Consider the following 25,342-nt stretch of genomic DNA (forward strand, 5'->3'; position numbering starts at 1 on the left):
TAGGTGTTCAGCAACTCACGCTTGTCGTAAAAGGTGACTATGCTTGTCGTAAGAGGCGACTAACGGGATCGGGTAGTCAGGCTCGTTGACTTGGTTGATGCAATGTCATCGTATCCCAAATGCGTAGACCGATGCACATGATGTCAATCACTGACTATGGACTTCAAATATGGTGCATTCTGATTTCCTAAAAAAGACTACGGACTTCAAATATGTTGCATTCTGATTTCCTACAGAAGACTACGGACTTCAAATATGGTGCATTCTGATTGCCTTCAGAAGACTACGGACTTCAAATATGCAGCATTCTGACTGCCTATAGAAGACTACGGTCTTCAAACAGAGTGTATTCTGATTGCCTTCAGAAGACTACGGTCTTCAAATATGGTGCATTCTGATTGCTTACAGAAGACTACGGTCTTCAAACAGAGTGTATTCTGATTGCCTACAGAAGACTACGGTCTTCAAACAGAGTGCATTCTGATTGCTTACAGAAGACTACGGTCTTCAAATATGAAAACATGACTAGAATGAACACAATCGCCGAAACACAACAAACGTAAGGTCCAAAACACAACAATGATACCGTATAAAATACATCACAATCGAATAACCATTTTTCATTTGTTTCGTTCTTAGCATCCATCAAACATAAGAGTATACTTTCTTTTGTCGGTCAGTTTATGCAGGCAATAATATTCATAGGGTCTTACCCGACAATAAGACGGATAATAAACATTGTTTAAGACCTCTGAGCTTATGGAAATATTCAAATGTGGTACGAGACAAAACCATTCAAATTTAGAATAGAGCCAAATCATCACATGTTCTAATAGTAATTATTAATATTGATGTAAGTTGATATTCTTGTTACCAATTTAACAGTTTCCAAAATATAATGACGACAAATAAAACACATACATTAATTTTTCTTGGCGAAATTTTATACGTCGAGTGAGTAATTGCTGCGCAGAACCTCTCAACCTACTGAAACTCCGCTCGCGAGTCGTGTCGAAAAACAGTAAAACGTGCTGGAACTTTAACTTTTCTCTTAAAGATCAAATGATGTCTCACAAATGAAAAATACTTGTTCTGAACTCTGAACAGCCTTAATGACAATTACAGAACAATGTGCAGCCGACTAACTCGAGTCTTGAAACAGGGCATCAGGTTTAATGCCCCACGAGATTAGTTCGGCTTTGCCCATGAAGCAACAGCCCAGTGCTAAAATAATTAGAATATTGTCATCTGATTTGATATTTGAATCCCTAGCGAGGTTGAATAGCGTGAATGTGTTGAATTCAGTGATGATTTAACCGTTGAAAACTGATTTGTTGCGTCATGTTATAGAAATGTAATACGTGAGGCACACAGTCGTCTCCACATTGTGATGTTGTTTTGTTGTGGCCATCTGTACACTCTCGAATTCAAGTTGAGATTAAGCTTACTTTTTCTGAGAAATCGTGTAATGGAGATTCACCTTTCATCAATAATTTGGTATTATTTTTTATTGATAGATTGTTGTTAGTAACAGCAACGGATATGTGTACGTATTTTAGCAGCACTGCAATTGTTTCTTAACTTACGATGTTTCCACTTATGGCAAGTATTATCGTCACGTGAGTGAGTGAATATTGTTTAACGTCTCGCAAGCAGTCTTACAGTAACGACGTGCTAACCACCGCCATGACAACCTAAACGATCACAGTCAACACTACTGACGCAGCAAATATACCAACAACAGCAGCGTGGTCGTCGTAACGACCACCACAACGACCGTAGGAACCGACAACGCTCATCGTCACAACACATGTGACCACCACGACAGTCCGAACTTTCACCATGACAACCCTAAAAAAACACTACCGCCATCATCACCACGCCATCATTAACAACATCAACACCACCAATCAAACCCACCGCTATCAACACCAACACCGCCGACATCACCAACACCATCAACCCCACCACTACCACAACCACCAATACGACCATAAGAACTACCTCTACAACTGCCACCTATTACAACCAAAACAACCATCATTACAACCATCACTACACCACATCTACAACTTCCGCTACAACAGCCACCACTATCCCCATTACAGCCACCACTACAACCACCACCACAACTACGACTACAACTACCATTACAGCCACCACTACAACTACCATTACAGCCACCACTACAACTACCATTACAACCACCACTACAACAACCACTACAACTACGTCTACAACAACTACTACAACTATCATTACAACCACCACTACAACTACGACTACAACAACCACTACAACTATCATTACAACCTCAACTACAACCACCACTACAACTACCATTACAACCACCACTACAACCACCAGTACACCTACCACTACAACCACCACTACACCTACCACTACAACCACCAGTACAACTACCACTACAAATACCACTGCAACCACCACTATTAATACCACTACACCTACAGATATAACCACCACTACAACCATCATAACAACCACTATTACAACTATCACCACAACTACCACTACAATTACCAAAACTACCACTACAGAAACCATTACAACTACCAGTACAACTACCACTACAACAACCACTACAACTACCACTACAACAACCACTACAACTACCACTACCACTACAACAACCACTACAACTACCACTACAACTACAACTACCAGTACAACTACCACTACAACAAACACTACATCTACCACTACAACTACCACTACAACTACCACTACAACAACCACTACAACTACCACTACAACTACCACTACAGAAACCATTACAACTACCAGTACAACTACCACTACAACAACCACTACAACTACCACCACAACAACCACTACAACTACCACTACAACTACCACTACAACAACCACTACAACTACCACTACAACTACCACTATAACTACCATTACAACTACCACTACAATACCATTACAACTGCAATCAACACGACTACTAACTACTCCTTCTCCTACTACTAGTATTGCTACTACTACTACTACTACTACTACTACGACTACTTCTACTACTACAATCCTCACTACCGCTACTCTCACAACCACTATCACTACCACCATCATCCCTCCCACCACCACCACTACAACTACTACGACCACTACTACAACTACTACCACCACAACTACCACCACTACAACTACCAGAACAACTGCAATCAACACGATCGGACACATACAACGCCGACTACTTACTACTACTACTACTACTACTACTACTACTAATACTAATACTACTCCTCCTCCTCCTACTACTACTACAACCACCACCACTACCGCTACTCCCACAAACACTATCACCACCACCATCATCCCTACCACCACCACCACTACAACTACTACTACCACCACTACAACTACCAGAACAACTACCACTACGACTACTGCCTAGTCACGCCAGGCTGCCTCTACCTACAGTTTCTGTCGTGAGTGGGGAAGAGTAAGGGGGCCACTGTGGGCAATTACGCGGATTAGACGAGCCTGGGGGAAATTAATAACCGGGTTTTCTACCGTCGCCAACAAGTCGGCGAATAAATGTGATTCTCTTAGCCACTGAAGAGAGACACATTGTCTGGGCCACAGTTTTATTTTTCGTGTTTGGGATTATTGTTGTTATGCACTTAAAAGTTTTGGATTATGGTCTGGTGCTCCAAAGAAATTAATTTTTAATTGAGGTTTGAATTATGATGATAAAATTTTCGCTTCAGTAAACGTAACTAGCGATCTGTTTAAACTGCACTCGCGGGAGCGTTCGGTGTTTATGAAAAGGCGGAACTATACACATGAAAAGAGTCCACGCGCGTTTATGCACATGGCTGTGTTTTTGTAGCAATGAATTGTTTGTTGTTAAAGATTGTTGTGAAATGGGGCGATGCAGATTATTATTATCATCATTTACATCATCATGACATAAAACAGTATCTGTAGGCCACCTCCTTTTGATGTCAATGAAATAGCATGATTATCATAAATGTTCTTTTGATGATAATATTGGATATGATATTATTGCTTTTATAGTAATATATTACAGAAGTAGAATATAGTATATGACCTCCAGGGGGTATTTTTACAAACATCATCGACACGTTTTCCTGATGAAGATGAAGCATCCCTCTCCATCATATGCATACAACATACAACACAGTGGTCGTCAGTACCGAAAATGTTCTCATTTTAAAAATACAACGTAATACGGCATTTGATATTAAAGTTACGTTTTATTTAAAAACAAACTGTATCACTTACATCGCCTGTGTTCGCCAGCGACATGCAGAGCTGAAATACTGTCACAAAGCAGCGTAAGTCCAGGCACATTCAACGCCCCAGACAGGTGCTTGGCTTCGAGAAATAGGAAAACGTCCGTGTTATTTTTAAACACCACTAATTTCCTAAGGTGATGCTTTGGATGACATATGTCTATTTCATGAAAGTGTTAAGATAAAGTAGACCCAATGTATGGCTAACAACTTCTTTAATTACCGTAAATGCAACAAAATCCATCAAATTGTGTCTACATTGTTATTTGTCAACTTCTAAGTAATGGCTATCGAACAATTCAGTGCTAAGATATATTGAAGATTTAATTTACATTTGAAATATTATATTTATAAACTGTTCAATAAAAAGGACTGAGAAAAGCACATGTGTACATTAAAACATAATTAAATGTTGTAAACAACCTCAAAATAATCACAAAACAAAGAATCATAAACACGTTTGACGTAAACATGCATGTTCTCAAATCATAATATACCAAGTTTATTCAGAAACAAGACTTTAATTGTTCTTATTGAGAAAACAAATCCACACAAAAGCCTACATGTATTTCTTTATTCTAAATGTGGGTCTCAAATGATAAATACAAACAAGATAAGAACGAAGGACCGTCAACAATACCGAATTTAAACCACGAAATTCCACCAGTCCCCCTACGAGAAAGTTCTTGGAGTGACACAACATTGCGAGTTACCTCCCTTGACCCAGTAAACACATATCGGTGGCGACGATCGTGTTTGAACAAATAGATGCAATTTATGAACAATATTTTCATCCTTTAATATGACGTGTGATGCTTGCATACGGGAGGGTTGTGCCATGCTTGGGCTCAGCGATAAAGAAGCTCGTAAATATTTGAACTGCGCATTGGCTGCCGAGCGAGACAGCCAGTCAAACAGCGAAGCGAGAGACAAGCATCGAGTCTCCAATGGATTTGTCTTAGCCGGCACAGAGAAATCTCTTTCACTAAAATCCAGGGGTTGTATATAAAGAAATGCGGATATTCTTTGTGAAACATTTTCAGAGTAATATTTACATGTATCCATGTCTGTGGGGAATAAGCGCTATTTGATCCCGGCCTGTTTCACAGACAGTTGTTGTATACTGACGTTTTTAATATCGATGGGCATTTTGTTTGAATGGTTTGCCGGAAGGTACATACATGTCGGTTGTCTGCCGAATGGGGAATTTTGGGTCTGGCGCCCAGGTTTTATGGTAAACTATTCTCTACGTGTTACGCTGTCAACACAATTGTCAACACATGGCATGTGCATGTCTCGACACTCTCCCCTGTTGGTGGGACATGGAACTATGCCATGTCAATTAGTCCACAACCTCGCATCTCGTGGGGAGGGCAGCAACACACGCTTCGTATTGGTTGAAGTGCGGGATTTAAGTCATCATGACGTCATTATGTGGCTTATAGAGTTTCGTCATTGTCGAAACATGTGTCATTGACGTAGTGCTGTCGCCACTGCAACTATACTCTACAGGCAACTGTTGACACTACTACTACTACTACTACTACTTCTACTACTAATGTCGCTATAATTACCCCTGCTACTACTGTCACTACATCTACTGCTGCTACTGTCACTACATCTACTGCTACTACTGTCACAACATCTACTGCTACTACAGGCACTACATCTACTGCTACTGCTGTCACTACATCTACTGCTTCTACTGTCACTACATCTACTGCTTCTACTGTCACTACATCTACTGCTACTACTGTCACTACATCTACTGCTTCTACTGTCACTACATCTACTGCTACTACAGGCACTACATCTACTGCTACTACAGGCGATACATCTACTGCTTCTACTGTCACTACACACACTGCTTCTACTGTCACAACATCTACTGCTACTAAAGGCACTACATCTACTGCTACCACAGGCGATACATCTACTGCTACTACTGTCACTACATCTGCTGCTACTACTGTCACAACATCTACTGCTACTACTGTCACTACATCTACTGCTATTACTGTCACAACATCTACTGCTTCTACTGTCACAACATCTACTGCTACTACTGTCACAACATCTACTGCTACTACAGGCACTACATCTACTGCTACTGCTGTCACTACATCTACTGCTTCTACTGTCACTACATCTACTGCTTCTACTGTCACTACATCTACTGCTACTACTGTCACTACATCTACTGCTTCTACTGTCACTACATCTACTGCTACTACAGGCACTACATCTACTGCTACTACAGGCGATACATCTACTGCTTCTACTGTCACTACACCCACTGCTTCTACTGTCACAACATCTACTGCTACTAAAGGCACTACATCTACTGCTACCACAGGCGATACATCTACTGCTACTACTGTCACTACATCTACTGCTACTACTGTCACAACATCTACTGCTATTACTGTCACTACATCTACTGCTATTACTGTCACAACATCTACTGCTTCTACTGTCACAACATCTACTGCTACTACAGGCGCTACATCTACTGCTACTACTTTCACTACATCTACTGCTATTACTGTCACAACATCTACTGCTTCTACTGTCACAACATCTACTGCTACTACAGGCACTACATCTACTGCTACTGTCACTACATCTACCTGTCTCGTAGATTTCAAGACTATATCTTGTTTAAGCTGAGTTTATATTTAATTATAGCCCAATGTATGATTAGAACTTTCCGTGACCCTAAATACTTGTGGTTATTAGTGTAAACATCAGTGTCACTATCATCATGATAATTCCACAAGAGCATGGTAAACATGAGGAGTCGGCATGTTCTTTTGCCGCCACAGGAGTCCGGGTGGGGACTGCACTCAATGCCTTTAAGAAGAGTGAGTTAGTGAGTGAGTGAGTGAGTGAGTGAGTGAGTGAGTGAGTGAGTGAGTGAGTGAGTGAGTGAGTGAGTGAGCAAATTTGATTTAATGCCGCTTTTAACAGTATCCCAGTTACATCACGGCGTGTCAGCCTAATGTAGGAGGAAAGCCCGAAGTGATGCAGGTCTCAGACGTTCACCACTTCTGTGAAACCCACGAGTACGGATATGGTGCTGACAAACCTAGAAACATAAATGGGGCGAATCGGGATTCGAACCCACAATCATAGGTTTCTAGCGTGCCCAAGGGAAGCAACTCTGCACAGCGTATTGTGGCGCCTTCGACGACTGGACCACCTCTGCCCCGCTTATAGGAAGAGCAGACTAAAGGTGGATCGGGTGGCTACACCGTGTGAACTGGTTCATGTCGGCATTCTTTCACCACGACGTGGGACGCAGCTGAACGACTGTCACGTCAACACTCGGGCATTTACAGGCCGTGCTCATATAGCTGGAACAGTGCCACCTGTGGCGTAAAATAATATCCATTCACGTCACCCTTTTTGTCTCCATGACGACCAAGAATGTACATACATGTTTTTAACGAAATCAGATTACGGTCTCAGTGAAACAATGACATTACATGTACCTATAAAGCTTGATGTGTCTTGCATACATTCTAGTATGTTTGCATTATGTGATTCTCATTGAACGCCATCATATAGCTGGAATATTGATGAGTGAGGCGTTTAACAACAAAGAAAGGGCGCTGATTCAAAAGTCAAAATTTGATGCAATTTCGCTGCTTATTGCAGCACACTGCAAATAACATCATCCTGAGTTCTTTGCGTCCAAATATGTCCACGTAACGTCCGCTGACTAAAACTTTGCTTTAGGAAGGTCGATGTGAAACGACAATGTTTAATACGTAGAATACCATCATATGTCCACACGGTGTAATTTCTCGAAAGGTTTCATTGTTCTATTTTAAAGATGTCCTGACGTTTTCTCCGATTTGCTGAACGTTAGTTCGAACCTTACTAACTATTGAGTAGTATGCAATAGCATCCGTGAAAAAAGATGTTTCGTGATATTTAAGTTTTAACTTAACGCTTTTACCTTAAATATATCGAAGGCTCACGCGCCGCCTCCATTTTGAATTTGTTCCGAACTCGTTTGGAAGAGTCATGCTGATTGGTTGTTGGTTTTAAGATCATGGCCTGACGACGACCTCAGTTGTCAATTCACTCATCGAAACAAACATGTCATATGTTTTTGCACAATTTGTCTTTAATGAAAAACGAATAGTAAGTTAATGTTTATTCGTAAATCTAATAAAGTATAATGAAATATCATTATTATTTTTTAAAATAAGAAACTGCAAAAAACAAAATACTTCATCATTTAAATACAGTAAACTACGGTTATAACGAACTCGCTTATAAGGAACTGACGGATATAACGAACTTCCTTTTTGGTCCCGACTACTTGCTGTAGTCATGCTGTATATGTACTTATAACGAACTGGGTTATAACGAACTAAAATTAGTAGTCCCTTTGAGTTCGTTATGACCGTACTTTACTGTATATTCTTTTGACTTGAGCAATTCAATTAAGATTATTAGCTGACTGTTTCCAAATCATAAATATTAATTAGGAATAAATATGTTTTGTTCCTAATACACGATATATACGATACGGAAACACACAAGGATTGACACTCTCTTCTTTATCATATTGTCCTGCTTAAAATGTTTGATGTTAATAGGAAGTAAATTCTCTCAACGAAATAGCTTCAGGAACCGCGTATGAATACAATTTTGGAGTGAACCGCCAGGGGCGTATAGTATAGTGCTAAATGATTTGCAAACAGAATCGCCCACACATGAAGATACCCCTATCTTAATGTATTGTGAGCATAAGACAATAGTGTATGGGACAAGCAAACGCTATATCGATGTATGGAGCATGGAAGTAGTTCCTGGTAGGCGACCTCATTTGCATATGTATCGGATCATGATACCAAGTGATTGTATTAGTTTATTACATCGATACCACTATCCCTTGTATGATAAAAATAGTTTTCAAAATATCATGATACGTTTTAACATAAAGAAACTTTTATTTGATAAAGTCTCAGTTCCAGGGTAAACACTGTTATACATACAGGTGCAAGTTATTGTGTGTTTGTGCACGTGTGACAGTGCGTGCTCGGCCTCCAGCCTCACCAGCCTCACGCGTGTTATTGTTAGCTCAGAATATGATAGACAGCGTTGCCTTCCTCATACAGAGCCAAACGCCAAATACCCCACCCACCCACTCCACGCACACACCTGGAATCCAGGGCAGAGTAGGCCAATGTAGATGCGTTTCTTCTATTCTGTATGTAAAATGCGCATATTTTGCAGATGTAACATTTCAGTTTTGACATGGCTGTGCAAAACAAATTGATATTTAGATTAGATGTAATCTTCTTGGGAATACATGTGTTTCTTAATGGGAGATAGAGTTTACACACAAACATAGAATGATACTCATTTTGTACATTTAGGTACGACGATATACAGATATTGTTAGACTTTGAAGATGTGCCTTTAACGATCTTTGTTGTTGGTACAGATGCATTATTGCTTGCTGTGGCGAAAAAGAAACAACGTTCACTCAGATATCGATTTGTAACTTTTTAAATTGCCTCAAATAAGATAACAGTTATAAAATGGCCTTATATTGAAAACATTTCTTTCAAACAAAAGACGTTAAAAGATGGTACTTGTTGTTACCCTCCCTGCGCTCGGCACTAAGGAGCTAAAACAAGGATTGGTTGGCTCGGAGTCAGTATATTGTATGTGAGTGGGGTATTCATCTTAAACTGCGTCATGGTATCTCAGTGAGCTAGCACTATACAATATGCATTTACGTCGCTATATAAGTGCATTAATCTTGGACGCGACGTTAAACCCCATTTCACCTCACACCTCTTTAAACCAACCTGCTTACTTACATGTGAGTGCAAGTGAATGCGTTTTGAAAAGTATTCCAGTGACATCACGGCGGTCCACGTGATGTTATGTGATGTGATGACGATTGTTTTACGCCGCACTCAGCAATAGTCCAGCTATATGATGGCGGTTTGTAAATAATCGAGTCTGGAACCAGACAATCCAGTGATTGACATCAAGAGCATCGATCCATGCAATCGGGATCGATGACGTGCAGCAACCAAGTCAGCGAGCCTGACAACCCGATCCCGTTAGTCGCCTATTACCAAAAGCACAGTCACCTTTTACGGCAAGCATGGGTTGCTGAAGACCTATTCTACCCCGGATCTTCACGGGTCCGCGTGAAGTGGGAGGACCCAGGTCTCGTTTACCAGTTTGGTGAAACCAACGAGCACGGGTATGGTGCAGACAAACCAAGAATCATAATCGGTGTTATCTGTGATACGAACCCACAATATGCGGACTCTGGCACGACTAACATGGCAACCAAGTGATGTGGGCTTGATGACGCTTTTAACAGAACTACAGCCATATGAATGAAATAAGTTTTCTGTAGGCGAAAATATACACCACTTTGGTGAAATTAGCTTACTTACACGTAATCTACCATGGAAGCAGAATACAGTAAACTACGGTTAAAACGAACTTAAAGGGACTACTAATTTTAGTTCGTTATAACCGTACTTCGTTGTAAGGATATATACAGCATAACTACAGCAAATAGTCGGGACCAAAAAAGTAAGTTCATTATATCCGTCAGTTCGTTATAAGCGTGTTCATTATAAACGTAGTTTACTGTATAACAACAGTACAATACTTCAAATTACTCGACACAAAGACCAAGAAAACAATAGGAATAGAGCAAATAGTAAACGAAGTCTCTAAAGCATGTGTACAACAAAAAATGGTACAACTTGTTGAAAAGCCATCTTAACTAAATGACACACAACACTTATTGAGGAGTGTTTTCTTACGTCGCGGGAAGGGATAATGAAAGTGCTCCGACCGCCTCTTCAGACTGGGTATTTATTTTGTTTATTTATGACAGACAGAATAAAGCGGTTATGTTCTGGTTCGGTTCCATTAGACAGTATATGAGAAACTTGCTGAGGACGTCAGGCAGGCGTGTTTGATGTATAATTAGAACTATTTGCACTGCGTCGGTTTCTTAGAACTTATGCAAATATGTATAGATTTTGGCGATTGGCACCGCATCCTCGACAGAAACCTACCCCTGCATTAGCGAATCCCCCTAACACCCACTGTCGCCTTTTACATTAAATTAACACGCTAAAACATATGAACTTAGATGGAGGCGTTGCGGTTTCGCATGTGGCGCCAGTTCTACTTTTACATCCAACCCACCTTTTACGGTTATCACTCTTAGAAGTATAGACGAAACGAAATTAATGGAGATTTTGCACTTTAGTCCTAAATGACTGGTTGAAAATATGACTTAATAGTATAATCTTAACATGTATAATGTCAGATAAATATTCGCATTAAATGAACCCAAAGTGCCGTCCCACTATGGAGCACAACGCACGAGGCTCATAATTTTATCTCCCCGAATCGGAGTGGCGTAATAAACAAAGTTGCTACAAAAATAAGGAACTAAAAACGCAAGGTCTGCTGATCATTAAATGATTTTATATGAGTCGGCTTACTGGGGTAATTACCGTCTCGCCATCGTTGATATAAAGAAAAGTTCAAAAGACATGATAATACATGAAAAGAGGACCCGGGAGGTATACCGTGAACCTCGGACTTTACTGAAACTGACTGAACCGAACCTCACTCGTTGAGACGAACGTTGGTGTTGTGAGACATTTTCATCCGATCTAATAGATCTCTGAAACAAAAAGTTTATTGTGTGTATTGTGATGATGAACAATACGTGGTAAAACGCAAAGGAATGAGGATTTGGTGTCAATAATTCTTCAGATATGAATTGGAAAATGGTAGAAGTTGTGAGGCTTTCTAAATGTGTTCATTATACTGTATATACTGTTTGGTTGCCGTGGCTACATTTGTTATTCGGGCTTGATAATTGTATTGAATTCATAATGCCGCGGTTACTGTGATTGTTAGTGTTACAGGAGTTGCTGGGGCTACTGTGTGTGTTGAGGATGGTAGAGTTGCTGGGGCTACTGTGTGTGTTGAGGATGGTAGAGTTGCTGGGGCTACTGTGTGTGTTGAGGATGGTAGAGTTGTTGGGACTACTGTGGTTGTTGAGGATGGTAGAGTTGTTGGGGCTACTGTTTGTATTGAGGATGGTAGAGTTGTTGGGGCTACTGTGGTTGTTGAGGATGGTAGAGTTGTTGGGGCTACTATGTGTGTTGAGGATAGTAGAGTTGTTGGGGCTACTGTGTGTGTTGAGGATGGTAGAGTTGTTGGGGCTACTGTGGTTGTTGAGGGTGGTAGAGTTGTTGGGGCTACTGTGTGTGTTGAGGATGGTAGAGTTGTTGGGGCTACTATGGGTGTTGAGGATAGTAGAGTTGCTGGGGCTACTGTGGTTGTTGAGGGTGGGAGTGTTGCTGGGGCTACTGTGTGTGTTGAGGATGGTAGAGTTGCTGTGCCTACTATGGTTGTTGAGGGTGGTAGAGTTGCTGTGTCTTCTATGTCTGCTGAGGATAGTAGAGTTGCTGTGCCTACTATGGTTGTTGAGGATGGGAGTGTTGCTGGGGCTACTGTGGTTGTTGAGGGTGGTAGAGTTGCTGGGGCTACTGTGTGTGTTGAGGATGGTAGAGTTGCTGGGGCTACTGTGGTTGTTGAGGATGGTAGAGTTGCTGGGGCTACTGTGGTTGTTGAGGATGGTAGAGTTGCTGGGGCTACTGTGTGTGTTGAGGATGGTAGAGTTGCTGTGTCTACTATGGTTATTGAGGGTGGTAGAGTTGCTGGGGCTACTATGGTTGTTGAGGGTGGGAGAGTTGCTGGAGCTACTGTTGTTGTTGAGGGTGGGAGAGTTGCTGGGGCTACTGTGTGTGTTGAGGACGGGTTGAGGATGGGGCTACTATGTGTGTTGAGGGTGGGAGAGTTGCTGGGGCTACTATGGTTGTTGAGGGCGGGAGCGTTGCTGGGGCTACTATGGTTGTTGAGGGTGGGAGCATTGTTGGGGCCACTGTGTGTTGAGGGTGGGAGAGTTGCTGTGTCTACTATGGTTGTTGAGCGTGGTAGAGTTGCTGTGTCTACTATGGTCGTTGAGGGTAGTAGAGTTGCTGGGACTACTGTGTGTTGAGGATGGTAGAGTTGCTTGGGCTACTGTGTGTGTTGAGGATGGTAGAGTTGTTGGGGCTACTGTGTGTGTTGAGGATGGTAGAGTAGCTGTATCTATTACGGGCTACTGTGGGTTTGAGGGTCCAAGGTTTGCGGGGCTACTATGGGTGTTGAGGATGGTAGTGTAGTCTTCGTTGACAAAGTCGTATGAACAACTATCAACTCTGTACGGTGAGTGACAACATTTCAGATAACGGGATGACTGGGACACTCTTACACAGGCGTTTGCCCATGTGCACAGCATTGTATGACTTGTTACGCAATGGCACCCGACAGAGGTCATTTTTGCATGGTCAAGATCACCGTTTGATCACCAAACAAGCCTAGACTATAGGATACGACGGTGTGAATAAGTAAATGAGTTTAGCTTTACATATATTACAATATTGTATGTCAGGGGAAAACAAGAATTGGCTTCACATATTGTACTCGTTGGGGAATTGAACCCAGGTCTTCGGTGTGACGAGTGAACGCTTTAACCACTAACCTAAACGCCCAATTGTAACATGACCACTGAAGGTGTTCGACTGGACAGCCATCGGTAGAGTAGAGTATCCTATACATGAAAGGCACATTTCTAACCCTCGAGATGAAAATAAGTTCGACGGACACAGGTTCGAGATAACCAGTTCGGGCTATTTTCATAATACAGAACTTGGACTGTGAAAGCCTCCACGTACCAATACATTCAAGCCAGTTGCTTTCTTTGCAATTCGTAACACCGAGATGTTTACTTCAGTGTAAACGATGATGAAAAACAATGCTTTAAGTGAAACAACAATATTTAATTATGCCTACGGCAATGTTTTTATTACAACGTTTAATTTCTTCTCCTTCCATTTTTCTTACAACGCAAGCCAGAAGGTTTGGATTAATTCGATATACAGTCCATCAGTCAGACTTGAAAGTCCCCCCACCACAAACTGCAGACTCCTCTGTGATATGCTCTTATCTCTACTATCGCAACCTCTTAGGGTTTTGACATACGCTTCAGATAAACCCATCATTCTAATTTTCATGCCACCCTTTCGCCCCACGGGGTGGTAATTAGTGATAGCGATTGGCCAATAAAGCGGTGGTATCGAAAAGTTAACTCGGCGACGATGCTGCTGCGAAATGCCAGATTCTGGCTACTCTAATGAACATGACGGCGCGACGAAAAGTCGGCCTGTTAACCGGCGTTCGGTTTTAAACGATTCCTTAATTTACACCTTCTTAAGAATTATGCACTGTAAGACCCTAGGGTGTAGCTATTTCGCGAGATAGGATTTTTCTCACTTAAACCGTAATGGAGTTTTCTGATTGCTTTAAATCTAAGACAGTTATCTGTCAAAAGTCTTCGTGTTAATGTTGCAATGATGTTGAGGATGGAGAGAGATGATATGGCTGTTGTAAAGCAGTTGCAGGCAGTAAACATTTATATTCATAGAAGAAACATGTTGGAGTTGGATACAAATCCAGTTCAGGAAAAATTGTCATCTTTGTCTGGCTATGATTGCTTTAGGTTCGTGTTACAATTCCAACTCATCATGGCATTGCTCCAGAATGTGGCAGCTATTCAACTTTCCAACAAAGCGCTCACAATGGAACCGTTCGATTGACTGATTCATTACTGCTTCAAAAACATGTTGCTTGTCTTACTGGATAGAGGACTTCATACACATCCTGGCTTAAACTGCCGAGCAAAAGAAAGTATACACTTGAAAATTGCATTTGAACAAACAGTGCGAACGTTATGACAACATTACTAGGTTGAAAACAGTTGCCGAAACACTGCAAACTTAAAGTCCAAACCAAACTGTGATACCCGTATCAAAACATCATCATCAAGTAACCATTTCTTTTTTTGTTTCATGTTTAGCCACCATTAAACATGGGTATATACTTTCTTTTGTCCGGGAGTGTATTTCGATTCCACGAAATAGGTGTAAAATGAATATTCAGCTTTGATAATAGATGTAATATAATAGATGCAACTATGATACCCATATCAAATACATTTCCAATCAATAACCATTTCTTCTTTGTCTCATATTTAGCCAAATATGGGTGTATACTTTGTTTTTGAAGTAAAATAAACGTTGCACCTAGTCCAACTAGGTGCAAATTTGCACCATATTAAAATTCACTCATTTGTGTAAACACTCCATTGTGTTTTATTGTGCATTTGAGCAAATTATTCACATGTAACCAAATAAGAGCATGTAAACGGGCTGTAAGATAAACATATAAACACGCACGTTCTCCATTTCGTTACACCAGTGTGTGTCGGTTAAAGAAATGATACATCCAGATGCAGGTTATAGTTTTGAAAGTATGCCTACAATGAAAATCAACACGGGCGTCACATATTTGATAATCAGTGGCACAGAAGATACATATTGACGTAACGGAGCAAAAGATCTTGATTAAACGCGTTGGATTTATTTTCGTGTTAAGAACATAGGACGAATCAACCCCTTGTCGAGGGTGTGTTAAATAATACATCACGGGCGCCTTGCAGTCGCTCGAAAAAACAATGAAACATTATGCATGGCACAAACGGGAAGATTTGTCATATTTGCAGCTATTTCTAAATATTTTATACACATTGGCCAAATCGTATTTGTCCCGCAAATAATAGCTTAACGCCGGTTTCAGACGCGGCGAAAGGGGGAGGGTATTCAGAAGCATTTGGGAGGCGATAGAGCCTTCGTTTTTACCGACAACGAGTAAACAGAAATGTGTGAAAAATCGCGCGGACCGCTTTCACATGTTGACGTGATGAGTTAGCCACATTAGTCGTTTGTATTGGTCATTTGAGCACACATACTTGACCATCGGCCAGTACAAATCCACAGTGGCCTTGTAATGGAGAGAAATCTTCAATGACCAGAAATAAGGGGCGCCGACAAATGCTTTGGGATGTTTTCATTATTGCGAATTTATACTGATACTTGAGCAGGAAAAGAACTGGTCAGTTTGAAAATCAATAACAAAAGTTTATTCATATCTATATTTCTGTACATAAACCACTGGCCCATATACAAGAACCATTTAACATCAAAAAGGTATAAAGTCGTTACATAAATAGGACGTAATTGATGCACACTGATCACTTTCATTGAGGAAAACAGCTTGAAACAGAAAGTTATGATTATTTACCAGTAAAAACATTTTGGGCTTTTGAATATTTGTTATCATTTTCAGAATAGGACGCAGTACATAACCCTGTCGCACACCAAGCACTATTGTTTTACGTAACAGTTTCACGACCCGAAATGGGTTCGGTGACATCAAATGAATACATATGGCACGTTTTAAACCGACGTTCAAAGTATGACAAAACGCTTTTATGGATTTTTATCCAAATCTACAGTAAAGCCCAACCTTCGTGTGACTTGAAGCCGGGATTTGATGGATTGAGTATTTGTTTCCCATTAAGTGTAGACATTGGACGGCGTTTTGTTCACGCGTATTCTGGTGTTCCATCTACTCATCCACTTAGAAGTGTCGCCAATCTTGGTCAAAAACACACAAGCAAAACTTGATGAATGATTGTTAAATATTAGATCCTGCTAGCGGCGTGTTGTATTAGCTTAACCACGCCGCTACGTGGGTTTTGCATTAAATCAAGCATGGAGAAAATTTAAGTCTGAAGCCACTTTACTCCCAAACTATGGTTTGTCACCATCAATTAGGTGTTTTAAATTTGGGGGGCGTTTTTGTAAACACACAAAGTTCATCAAAGGCTCATTTGAAAATGCACTTATACGTATGTCTGGAAGACTTGAAGCTGGGATTCTCTTGTTGCAGGCTTGGTTTCTACGATATAGAGACACTCTGAATCATACTGAAAACCCGATAGGTCAGGGCAGTCTTTCAATTGCAAGAAGCTTGTTTGGGAATGCATGACGCTTTTGAATTCTAAAGCCAATTAAGATACAACAGTATTATGTTTTAGGGCTTATGGCAAATGTTAGCAGTGTTTTATATCATGTTTCATTGTGACATACTACACATTTATTAAAAACAACAACAATCACTGCATTATAATTGTATATATCACATGTGATGATAAGATGCCTTATGCACACTTGCTTTAAAAATTAAAATTAAGTTTTGTCTGGTTATAGTTTCCTTAAAAAAAGTACGCATAGACACCATCATATACATAACATGAATATGATTACTTTGATGAAAACACGCTCACCGACAATGCACAGAGGCGTTACCATTCATTTAACACCTTGGATGAACGCCAACATTGTCCTCATCCAATTTCAATCTGGTGAGGGTGATAGCCATATCTCACATTAACCAGAAAGATACAGAAAGCAAAGAGGACCATTTTCCAGCGAGTAACTATTTGTCACCATATGAATATGTTTATAATTTAAACTTCAAACAGCTCAGTGCATCTGACACTTTGATCTACAAGCTAGTTTCAACCACATTTGAGCATCACTTAAAAAGAACCACCCAATTCTTTGATCTCTCAAATGCTTAAACCATTCAGACACCTTCAGGCGAGATTATTAGGTGCACCCCGCGGTGTCAAATTTGAAATTCTATCACAACAACTGTAATATATTTGTATATAATTTATTTAATTATGACATTATGACTTTCATAGTTCTCACAGTTTGAAGGCTCGCGTATCAAAGCTATATTCAATTAAACTGACAAGCAACTTAGTTGTTGTCAGTGTTTTGTACACAATGGATGCCATTTTGTCACGCTAGACTAGCGTAAATCTAATTGTTAACTACGTGAAATACAGCTATAAAATACATTTGCAGCTTATTAATATTTCTTTTGCAAGCCCATCGCCACGAAATGTTGTTGCAGTGAAACTGATGTCGCAGTGGTAAGGTGAGTGAGTGAGTGAGTAAGGGGTAACACCGCTTCAAACAATGTTCAGTACATGAAGGTGTCAGCTTGTGGGAGGAAAACTTGAAGTGATGCAGAGCTTACACGTTTAGAAACACACGAGCATGGCGAACCCGGGCGTCTGTACACCGATTACGGACCTCAGACGACTGACCTCAGATGACCATGGGTTCGAATCCCGGTTCGCCGAGATTATGTTTCTAGGTTTGTCAGTGCCATACCCGTGTTCGTGGGTTTCACCAATGTAAATGTCTTAGACCTGCATCACTTCGGGATTTCCTCCCACATTACGCTGACACGCCGTGACCGGAATATTGTTCAAAGTGGCGTTCAACCCAACTCACTCGCCCACTGATACAGCAATTGCAGGGCGAGTGAGTGAGTGAGTGAGTGAGTGAGTGAGTTGGATTTTACGTCGAATTGAGGTAGGTAAAATAGATCGAGTAAGGTGACGCCAGGTAGGCCAGCTGGGTGACGCCAGGACTAACAATTTTGACTGAGCACGTCAGTTAGAGTTAACTGGAAAGTGAGTTAGTAATAATAATGATAAAAAGAATATTCATTAGTAACAAGGGCTATCCAGTAGTCATGAAAGAGAGTGCATATAGTAAACATAATAATCTATCATGATAAGTGATTAGACCGCCAGTAGTAAGAACAATGCTAATTGATTAGGACATCAGTGGTAAAAACAAGTGAATAGGACATCAGTAGTGAGAACAATCGACTAGAACTTCAGTAATAAAAACAATTGATCAGAACGTTAGGATTAAGAATAATTGACTGGTTCAATAGTAGAAAAAAACCCAATTATCTAGGACATCAGTAGTAAGACCTATTGATTAGGACAGAACAATTGATTAGGACATCAGTAGCAAGAACTATTGATTAGGACAGAACAATTGATTAGGGCATTGGTAGCAAGAACAATTGATGAGGACATCATTAGTGAGAACAATTGACTAGGACATCGGTAGCAAGAACAATTGACTAGGACATCAATAGTGAGAACAATTGACTGGGACATCAATAGTAAGAACTATTGATTAGGACAGAACAATTGATTAGGACATCAGTAGTAAGAACTATTGATTAGGACAGAACAATTGATTAGGACATCGGTAGCAAGAACAATTGATTAGGACATCAGTAGCAAGAACAATTGACTAGGACATCGGTAGCAAGAACAATGGACTAGGACATTGGTAGCAGGAATACCTAATTTGGACATTCAACAGTGAGAACAATTGACAGGGACGACAATGAAAATGATTATCAGAAATAATGGAGATCAGAAATAATAAAAAGTGAGTAGGCCGCCAATAGTAGTAATTTCGCTATGTTACAGTGCTCTTCTACCGACTGGGTGAGAGCACCCTCTCCCAGTTTTACGACTACCTGCAGTGTGTGTGTGAAAGTGTCAGCAACGCTAGATAATAATGAATGGATAACGTTTTGGAAAGCATCTTGTGGCAAAGGAAATCTCTTTCATACCATAACAATTACACAAAGGCGAACGACAGATGAACATGAAATAACGTCATCCAAGATAGAGAAAAGATGGGAGCTGTCGGAGAACGGGGTTTTGGGTGTGTGTGTGTGGGGGGGGGGGGGGGGGGGGGGGGGGGGAGGGAGGGGGGGGCTAGGGGTTGAGGGGTGAAGGGGGAGGCGTAGATCCAGAGGAAGGATTAAGCGGTTAAGGCGCCAGAGAATGGATGAGAGCTAGTGTTCCCCCATCCCACGGGTAAGAAGAAAATGTCCCTTACCAAAGCGGATCGTTCTGCATGGGGGAACTCTCATTCATGTGCACCGGCTAATACGTCATGGTTGAAGACCCGCTAAAGAGGGGGGCGGTTCGTCTTGTTCTTGCCTCGCCGTATCTTGCTGACAAGGACAAAACCGACTTTCTGTCGCTAGTTTCCATGCTGATGTGACCATATTCACCGGGAACAAAAGCAAAAAGATGCACGGCTATACACGAAGGCATGCTTAAATAAATATCGGGCCATTTGGCAATAAACCGGCCCCTAATGCTCACCGTGCTGGGTCATTGCATCACGCTGCTTTGTGCAGTGACTGTTTATGTTTGCAATCTTTAATTATAATCAGGAAAATTGATAGTCAGCTTTAGTATGTTTTTGTGGTTCGTATACAAGCCATATCGCTGGAATCTCTACATGTCGTTGTCGGGGCCTTTTGTGAATTAGAGGCGCGCTACGGGTGGAAAATACGATCTACTTAAACTGGCCGGGCTCTGATGGTGCGCTTAGTGATGGTGACGCAATACATATCTACCTGCCATACAGACACATGGGACGATCGTGTTTTATGGGGAATGTGTACACGTTCAACTCTGAGAGTGTATGGATGCTGTGTCTTTATTGCTGCGTTGTACGACACGGACGTTTATGTTTAGTCCCTGCACCAATATACACTTCCTGCCATGTAAACCCAGTGTCAGTGGAGGCACTTTTATATGAAAGCAATATTCGTTTGATTTCCAGATTTACCAATCCGTCGGCGTTATCCTCAGTGCAAGACCGCCTCCGTGGTCTAGTGGTAGGGTCCGCCCGGAGAGCAGAAGGTCCGGGGTTCGATCACCGGCCGCGTCATACCAAAAGACGTTAAAAGATGGTACTGATAGAGTACCCTGTCTGGTGCTTGGCATTAAGGGGTCGGCTCGAAGTCAGTATACTGTGTCTGAGTAGGGTATTCATGTTAAACTGCGGCATGGTATTTCGATGGGCACGCACGCACGCACACACACACACACACACACACACACGTACATGCACGTCGCTGTATAAGTGCAATAATATTGAACGCGACGTTAACCCTATTTCAGCCCACTTCACGTGTCCTCACTACAGCGGATAACTCTGACTCTAGCCGTCTGTTCAGCAGGATATTTAACCGGTTGAAAGTGTTAAACCACGGATGAAAGAGTCGGTTTAATGAAAAGTGGTTTCTACCATAACAAATATTGATATTATTCATATGAATAACGAATCTTAGAAATAATGTAAAATAGTTTGGTGTGAGCTTTACATATATGTCTGTAGTTACAGCGTCACGGAGCCAGTATCTATTGTACCATGTACCGTACGTTATATAGCATGTATGTACCACCACCACCATCCTAAAACCCCAACCCCCACGGCTCCATCCAGCTTCACGCCGCCCCCGCTCCTAGCTCAGATACCTCCCAATACCACAGCAGCGTTTATCCGAAAATAAATATTTATTTTTATTTTTATGATTTTTTTGTTGTTTGTTTGTTGACACATCTCACTTTGTTAGTTTGAAATGGCGACCTGTCTCGCCCTCCGCGGAGCCCAGTGTTGGACTAGCGGCGGCTCTCTCAGCCTCACTGTTTGATCCAGCAACATCGCCAGCAGCCGGCCTCCAGTGCTGGAGCCACAAAGCTTGTGTTAGTGGATAGAGACGGCCACGTAACTCTTAGGTAACGCCGGCGGGCAGACACGGGAGAACGCTGTCTCGGGAGGGACTGGGAAAGGTAAGCGAAAGGGAAGGGGGATCGACGGCGTCATGAACGTTGTCTGGAGGCGGGGGGAACGAGCGACGTGGATGTTGAGACGGAGGTGGCTGTGCAAAGGGGCGAGTGTGTTGTGTGTTCACGGGATGTCAGCGGGCTGGAGCCGATGTGCCGTGGTTCGGACTGGGAAAAGGACTGAGGAAATAGATATGTTTTTGGTGATGATGTGATGGTCGATTTGTGCTTTCTAGGTGTGTTTGGAAATGGAATACTGTCAGCTTTGGGTATGAGTTCGTTACCTAAAAACAATATATACTCGGTTTTAGTATTACGTTCCGACTGTTTCACTGCAAGACACAAGGGGTATTTGTTGCCTTTCTATGTGAGTGAGTGAGTTGGGTTTAGTGCCACTTTGAACATTATAGCAGCTATTTCGTGTGTTCCAGATGGTGAGTCGGAGGCGTGAGCTACACTTATGAAGCCACGAACACAAATATGATACACAGAGTAGCAGCATGTTAATAGCAAAACTGGAATTCGAACTGACGTCAGGCGATCCTTGCACCTCCAAGTGAAACAACTCTGTTCATCGATTAGCGGCTTCTTAGATAAGTGGATCAGTGGTCTCCTCGGTGTCTGGATAAACGGTATACATGGGTTCACTTGGTTGATGCATGTCATCGTATCCCAATTGCGTCGATTGATACTCATGATGTCAATCACTGGAGTGTCTGGTCCAGACTCGCCGGAATATAGCTGGAATATTGCTGAATACAGCGTGAAACAAAGACAGACAAACAAGCAAACTTGGGATAGGATAGGTACAACTACCAACCCCGGTGGTTATCGCAATTTTAAATTACCCGCCCTCGATTTTCATTAGCCAATTTGATTTACTGCGCAACTCAGTCTAACGGACCAATCAGAATGCGAGTTACAAACCAACCTGTTGTTGGGTTGGCGTAGCAAGAATATCAGTCTCGTGATAGGGTTTTCGAAAAATATTGAAAAATTAACTGACACTTAAAAGTGGTTTTGATGGTTAGGATGCCTTCGTGTCCATTACAACTGCCGATGGGAAGTCTCATTTCCTCTCCAATAACTCGACGTTTGATTGGTCGGTAAAATGTTAATGAAAGTAAAAGGCGGGTAATGTGAGATCGCGAGAACCATGAGGGAAGGGGCCCAGGGGTTTGTATATGGAGATACAGAGGATGGAGAAACAAAAGAAAGGATGCTCAGCGACGCAACAATGGGGTAGGTAAGGAAAGTAAGAGGTTGACGTGACATGTTGGGGTAACCAAACATGTGATGGACGTGACATGCCGGATGGGGTGGGATAACATACATGAGGGTGTGGATGGCCGCTTTGAGCAGAATTTCAATAATATTACGCCATGTCAACTAATTGGGATTACGTTGACAGCATACTTTCAAACCCACGTGAACAGCTACAAATAGCTACACCAAGGCTGAAAAGCATCGGATCCTGATACTGCAAGCGGACGCAACCCAGTTCAGCGATTTGCGGCGCTTGAGACCATAGAGCTACTCTTCCCCTCCCTAAGATGGAAAGTGAATTGGGTACATTGAGGATATAATCTGGTCACTTAGTTCAAGTGTTAAAGGGCACGAGAGCGTTTTTACCGATTAAGTATTTCAACATAAAATCTTTTATTAAAAACATTAGATAAAACGTCTTCTGTTCTGGGTCAAAGATGTTATCTCGCATCATCTAACACTCAAAGAACTATAAATCTACTGAACGGTTCAACGCCTCTGGGTAGCGTTCAAATGGGTCAGGGGTACACATATTTTCAACGAACAGAAAAAAAAGAAGCATCCTTTTTTCAGTAAATGACACGGTCGATAAACCCTCCACATTTGAAGCAGTAGAGGTCAAAGGTCGTTCTAGTTGTTGCGTTTTTGTCATAAAAACAACGTAACTTATTCGCCTAATACTTTAAAAGAAATAAAATATATATTATAGTTGCCTTTTTTCCATTGTGAAAAGGGCGCAAATTGAAAAAAATAGTTATTGGAGGTCAGCTGTTTTTATCATTGAAAACATCCAAATCAAATAAAATTAGTTACAGTTGTTTCAGCACGAAAAAACTCGGCAATTCGGTCAAAGTCTTCTGGATAAACGTTTTTTTTACCAGAAATGGAAAATGACATGCACTTATTCACTTCCTGAACGTTGTGCCTTCTTTCAGAAAGTGAGTTTCCAAAAGTTTTACGTTGCACTCATACAGAAACATACCCGTTGTACAACAAAGGTATGTAAATACTTGCATTTGTGAAAGGCAGACCCGTGGTCGATAGCATGAGCAACCACCCACGTTGAGGGGTTACAAGCACCTGCAATCAGCTCAACCACCTGATCTTAATCTGGTCAGTGTCGGAGGCCCAACACAGTCCCCGGCATGAATCACTCTAAGTGACTTCGGCCTTGTCCGACGTCACTTTGAAATGTTATGAACCTAAGCTCAGATAACTCCTCCTAGGCTCCACCCTCGTGGATTTCAGCCTCACGCGAATGGCCTTGGACACTGATTGAGTGACATGAGCCTTAGACTGACATGTAGTCCCAGAAATAAATTTATCTTATTTCAAAATATATATTTGTAAAATAAAAACAATAAATCCAAATGGAGCCCAGAACAACTCTCAATTTCAGACCTGATCTTCCCGGGTGTCCCACGAAGGCACAATATTATTGAGCATTGAGTGGTTGTCTGGATAAACGGTGTTTGTATTACCAAGGCTGCCTGCAGCACTGTAGTCCTACCTGTCTTAAAGGCATCATCCATCTGACATATGCCCTTCCCTGTGCTTGTGTCTTTCATTACGCTGACTCTGCGTTAGTTATATCACGGCGAGTCAGCTTGGTGTGGGAGGAGGCTCTGAAGTGATGCACACCTGAGACGTTTACCTTGTAGATGAAGCCTGCAAGTATGGTGCTGATAAACCTAGAAACACAATAAGGGAAAACCGAGATTCGAACCAGGGATCAAATGTTTCTGACCCACCTTTGGGACGCACTTCCAGCTGCAATTGGAGCGGTTGGGTAGCCCGGTGGTTAGAGCGTTCACTCGTCACGCCGGAGACACAGGTTCGATTCCCCACATGGGTACAATGTGCGAAGCCCATTTCTGGTTTCCCCCGCCGTGGTATTGCTGGGATATTGCTAAAAGCGGTGTAAAACAATACTCACTCACCCTAATTGCAATTGCGACTAGGCCACCCATGGCCACTCGTAAATAATCGATCTCTACCAGACAAACCAGTTGTTGATAGCATGAAGCAACAACCCACAACACATGTATTCCAGGACACTCGGCATTACCAGCACACGATTATTTATTTCTCAAGGCAAAGCAGTTTTGCCACTGATTTCTGGAAGATAGGATCTTTTTCAACACAGTCCCAGGTCCTCCCCAGACAAAGACAGAAAGACAATATTCAGAATATCAGATCACTGAGTTACCAGTGTCTCTCTTAAGCATAAGATATCAACTCGGATCAATATCGCCGGGATCTGACGTCTGACAAATTAAAATGT

At 41.6% G+C, this 25,342-nt stretch overlaps 2 protein-coding genes across 2 annotated transcripts; one reads left to right on the top strand and one right to left on the bottom strand.

The window, feature by feature from the left end:
* The first annotated feature begins 1,842 nt into the window (after positions 1-1,842).
* Positions 1,843-3,000, top strand: LOC139454982 (probable ATP-dependent RNA helicase ddx20). Its single transcript, XM_071236573.1, has 2 exons — positions 1,843-2,414; positions 2,562-3,000. The coding sequence occupies exons 1-2, from the start codon at positions 1,843-1,845 to the stop codon at positions 2,998-3,000; spliced, it is 1,011 nt and encodes a 336-aa protein (XP_071092674.1).
* An 8,974-nt stretch (positions 3,001-11,974) lies between these two features.
* On the bottom strand, positions 11,975-24,626 carry LOC139454983 (uncharacterized protein DDB_G0292186-like). The gene is made up of 4 exons (XM_071236574.1): positions 24,540-24,626; positions 21,574-21,692; positions 12,213-13,111; positions 11,975-11,985 (listed from the first exon to the last, which is right to left on the bottom strand). The coding sequence occupies exons 1-4, from the start codon at positions 24,624-24,626 to the stop codon at positions 11,975-11,977; spliced, it is 1,116 nt and encodes a 371-aa protein (XP_071092675.1).
* Positions 24,627-25,342: the final 716 nt, after the last annotated feature.

This window comes from Haliotis cracherodii, unplaced genomic scaffold, assembly GCF_022045235.1.
Source record: "Haliotis cracherodii isolate W230 unplaced genomic scaffold, xgHalCrac1.p SCAF_11, whole genome shotgun sequence".
NCBI classification, from domain to species: Eukaryota; Metazoa; Mollusca; class Gastropoda; order Lepetellida; family Haliotidae; genus Haliotis; species Haliotis cracherodii.

Excerpts from the sequence above, each read along its gene's own strand:
- LOC139454983 (XM_071236574.1), bottom strand. The coding sequence starts at position 24,626 with ATGAAAGACACAAGCACAGGGAAGGGCATATGTCAGATGGATGATGCC. Across the intron at positions 21,693-24,539 it reads CAGTGCTGCAGGCAGCCTTG|CACTGGAGGCCGGCTGCTGG; the intron begins GTAATACAAACA and ends TTGTGGCTCCAG. Across the intron at positions 13,112-21,573 it reads CGCCATTTCAAACTAACAAA|TAGCCCCAGCAACTCTCCCA; the intron begins GTGAGATGTGTC and ends CAACACACACAG.
- LOC139454982 (XM_071236573.1), top strand. The coding sequence starts at position 1,843 with ATGACAACCCTAAAAAAACACTACCGCCATCATCACCACGCCATCATT. Across the intron at positions 2,415-2,561 it reads ACCTACCACTACAACCACCA|AAACCATTACAACTACCAGT; the intron begins GTACAACTACCA and ends CTACCACTACAG.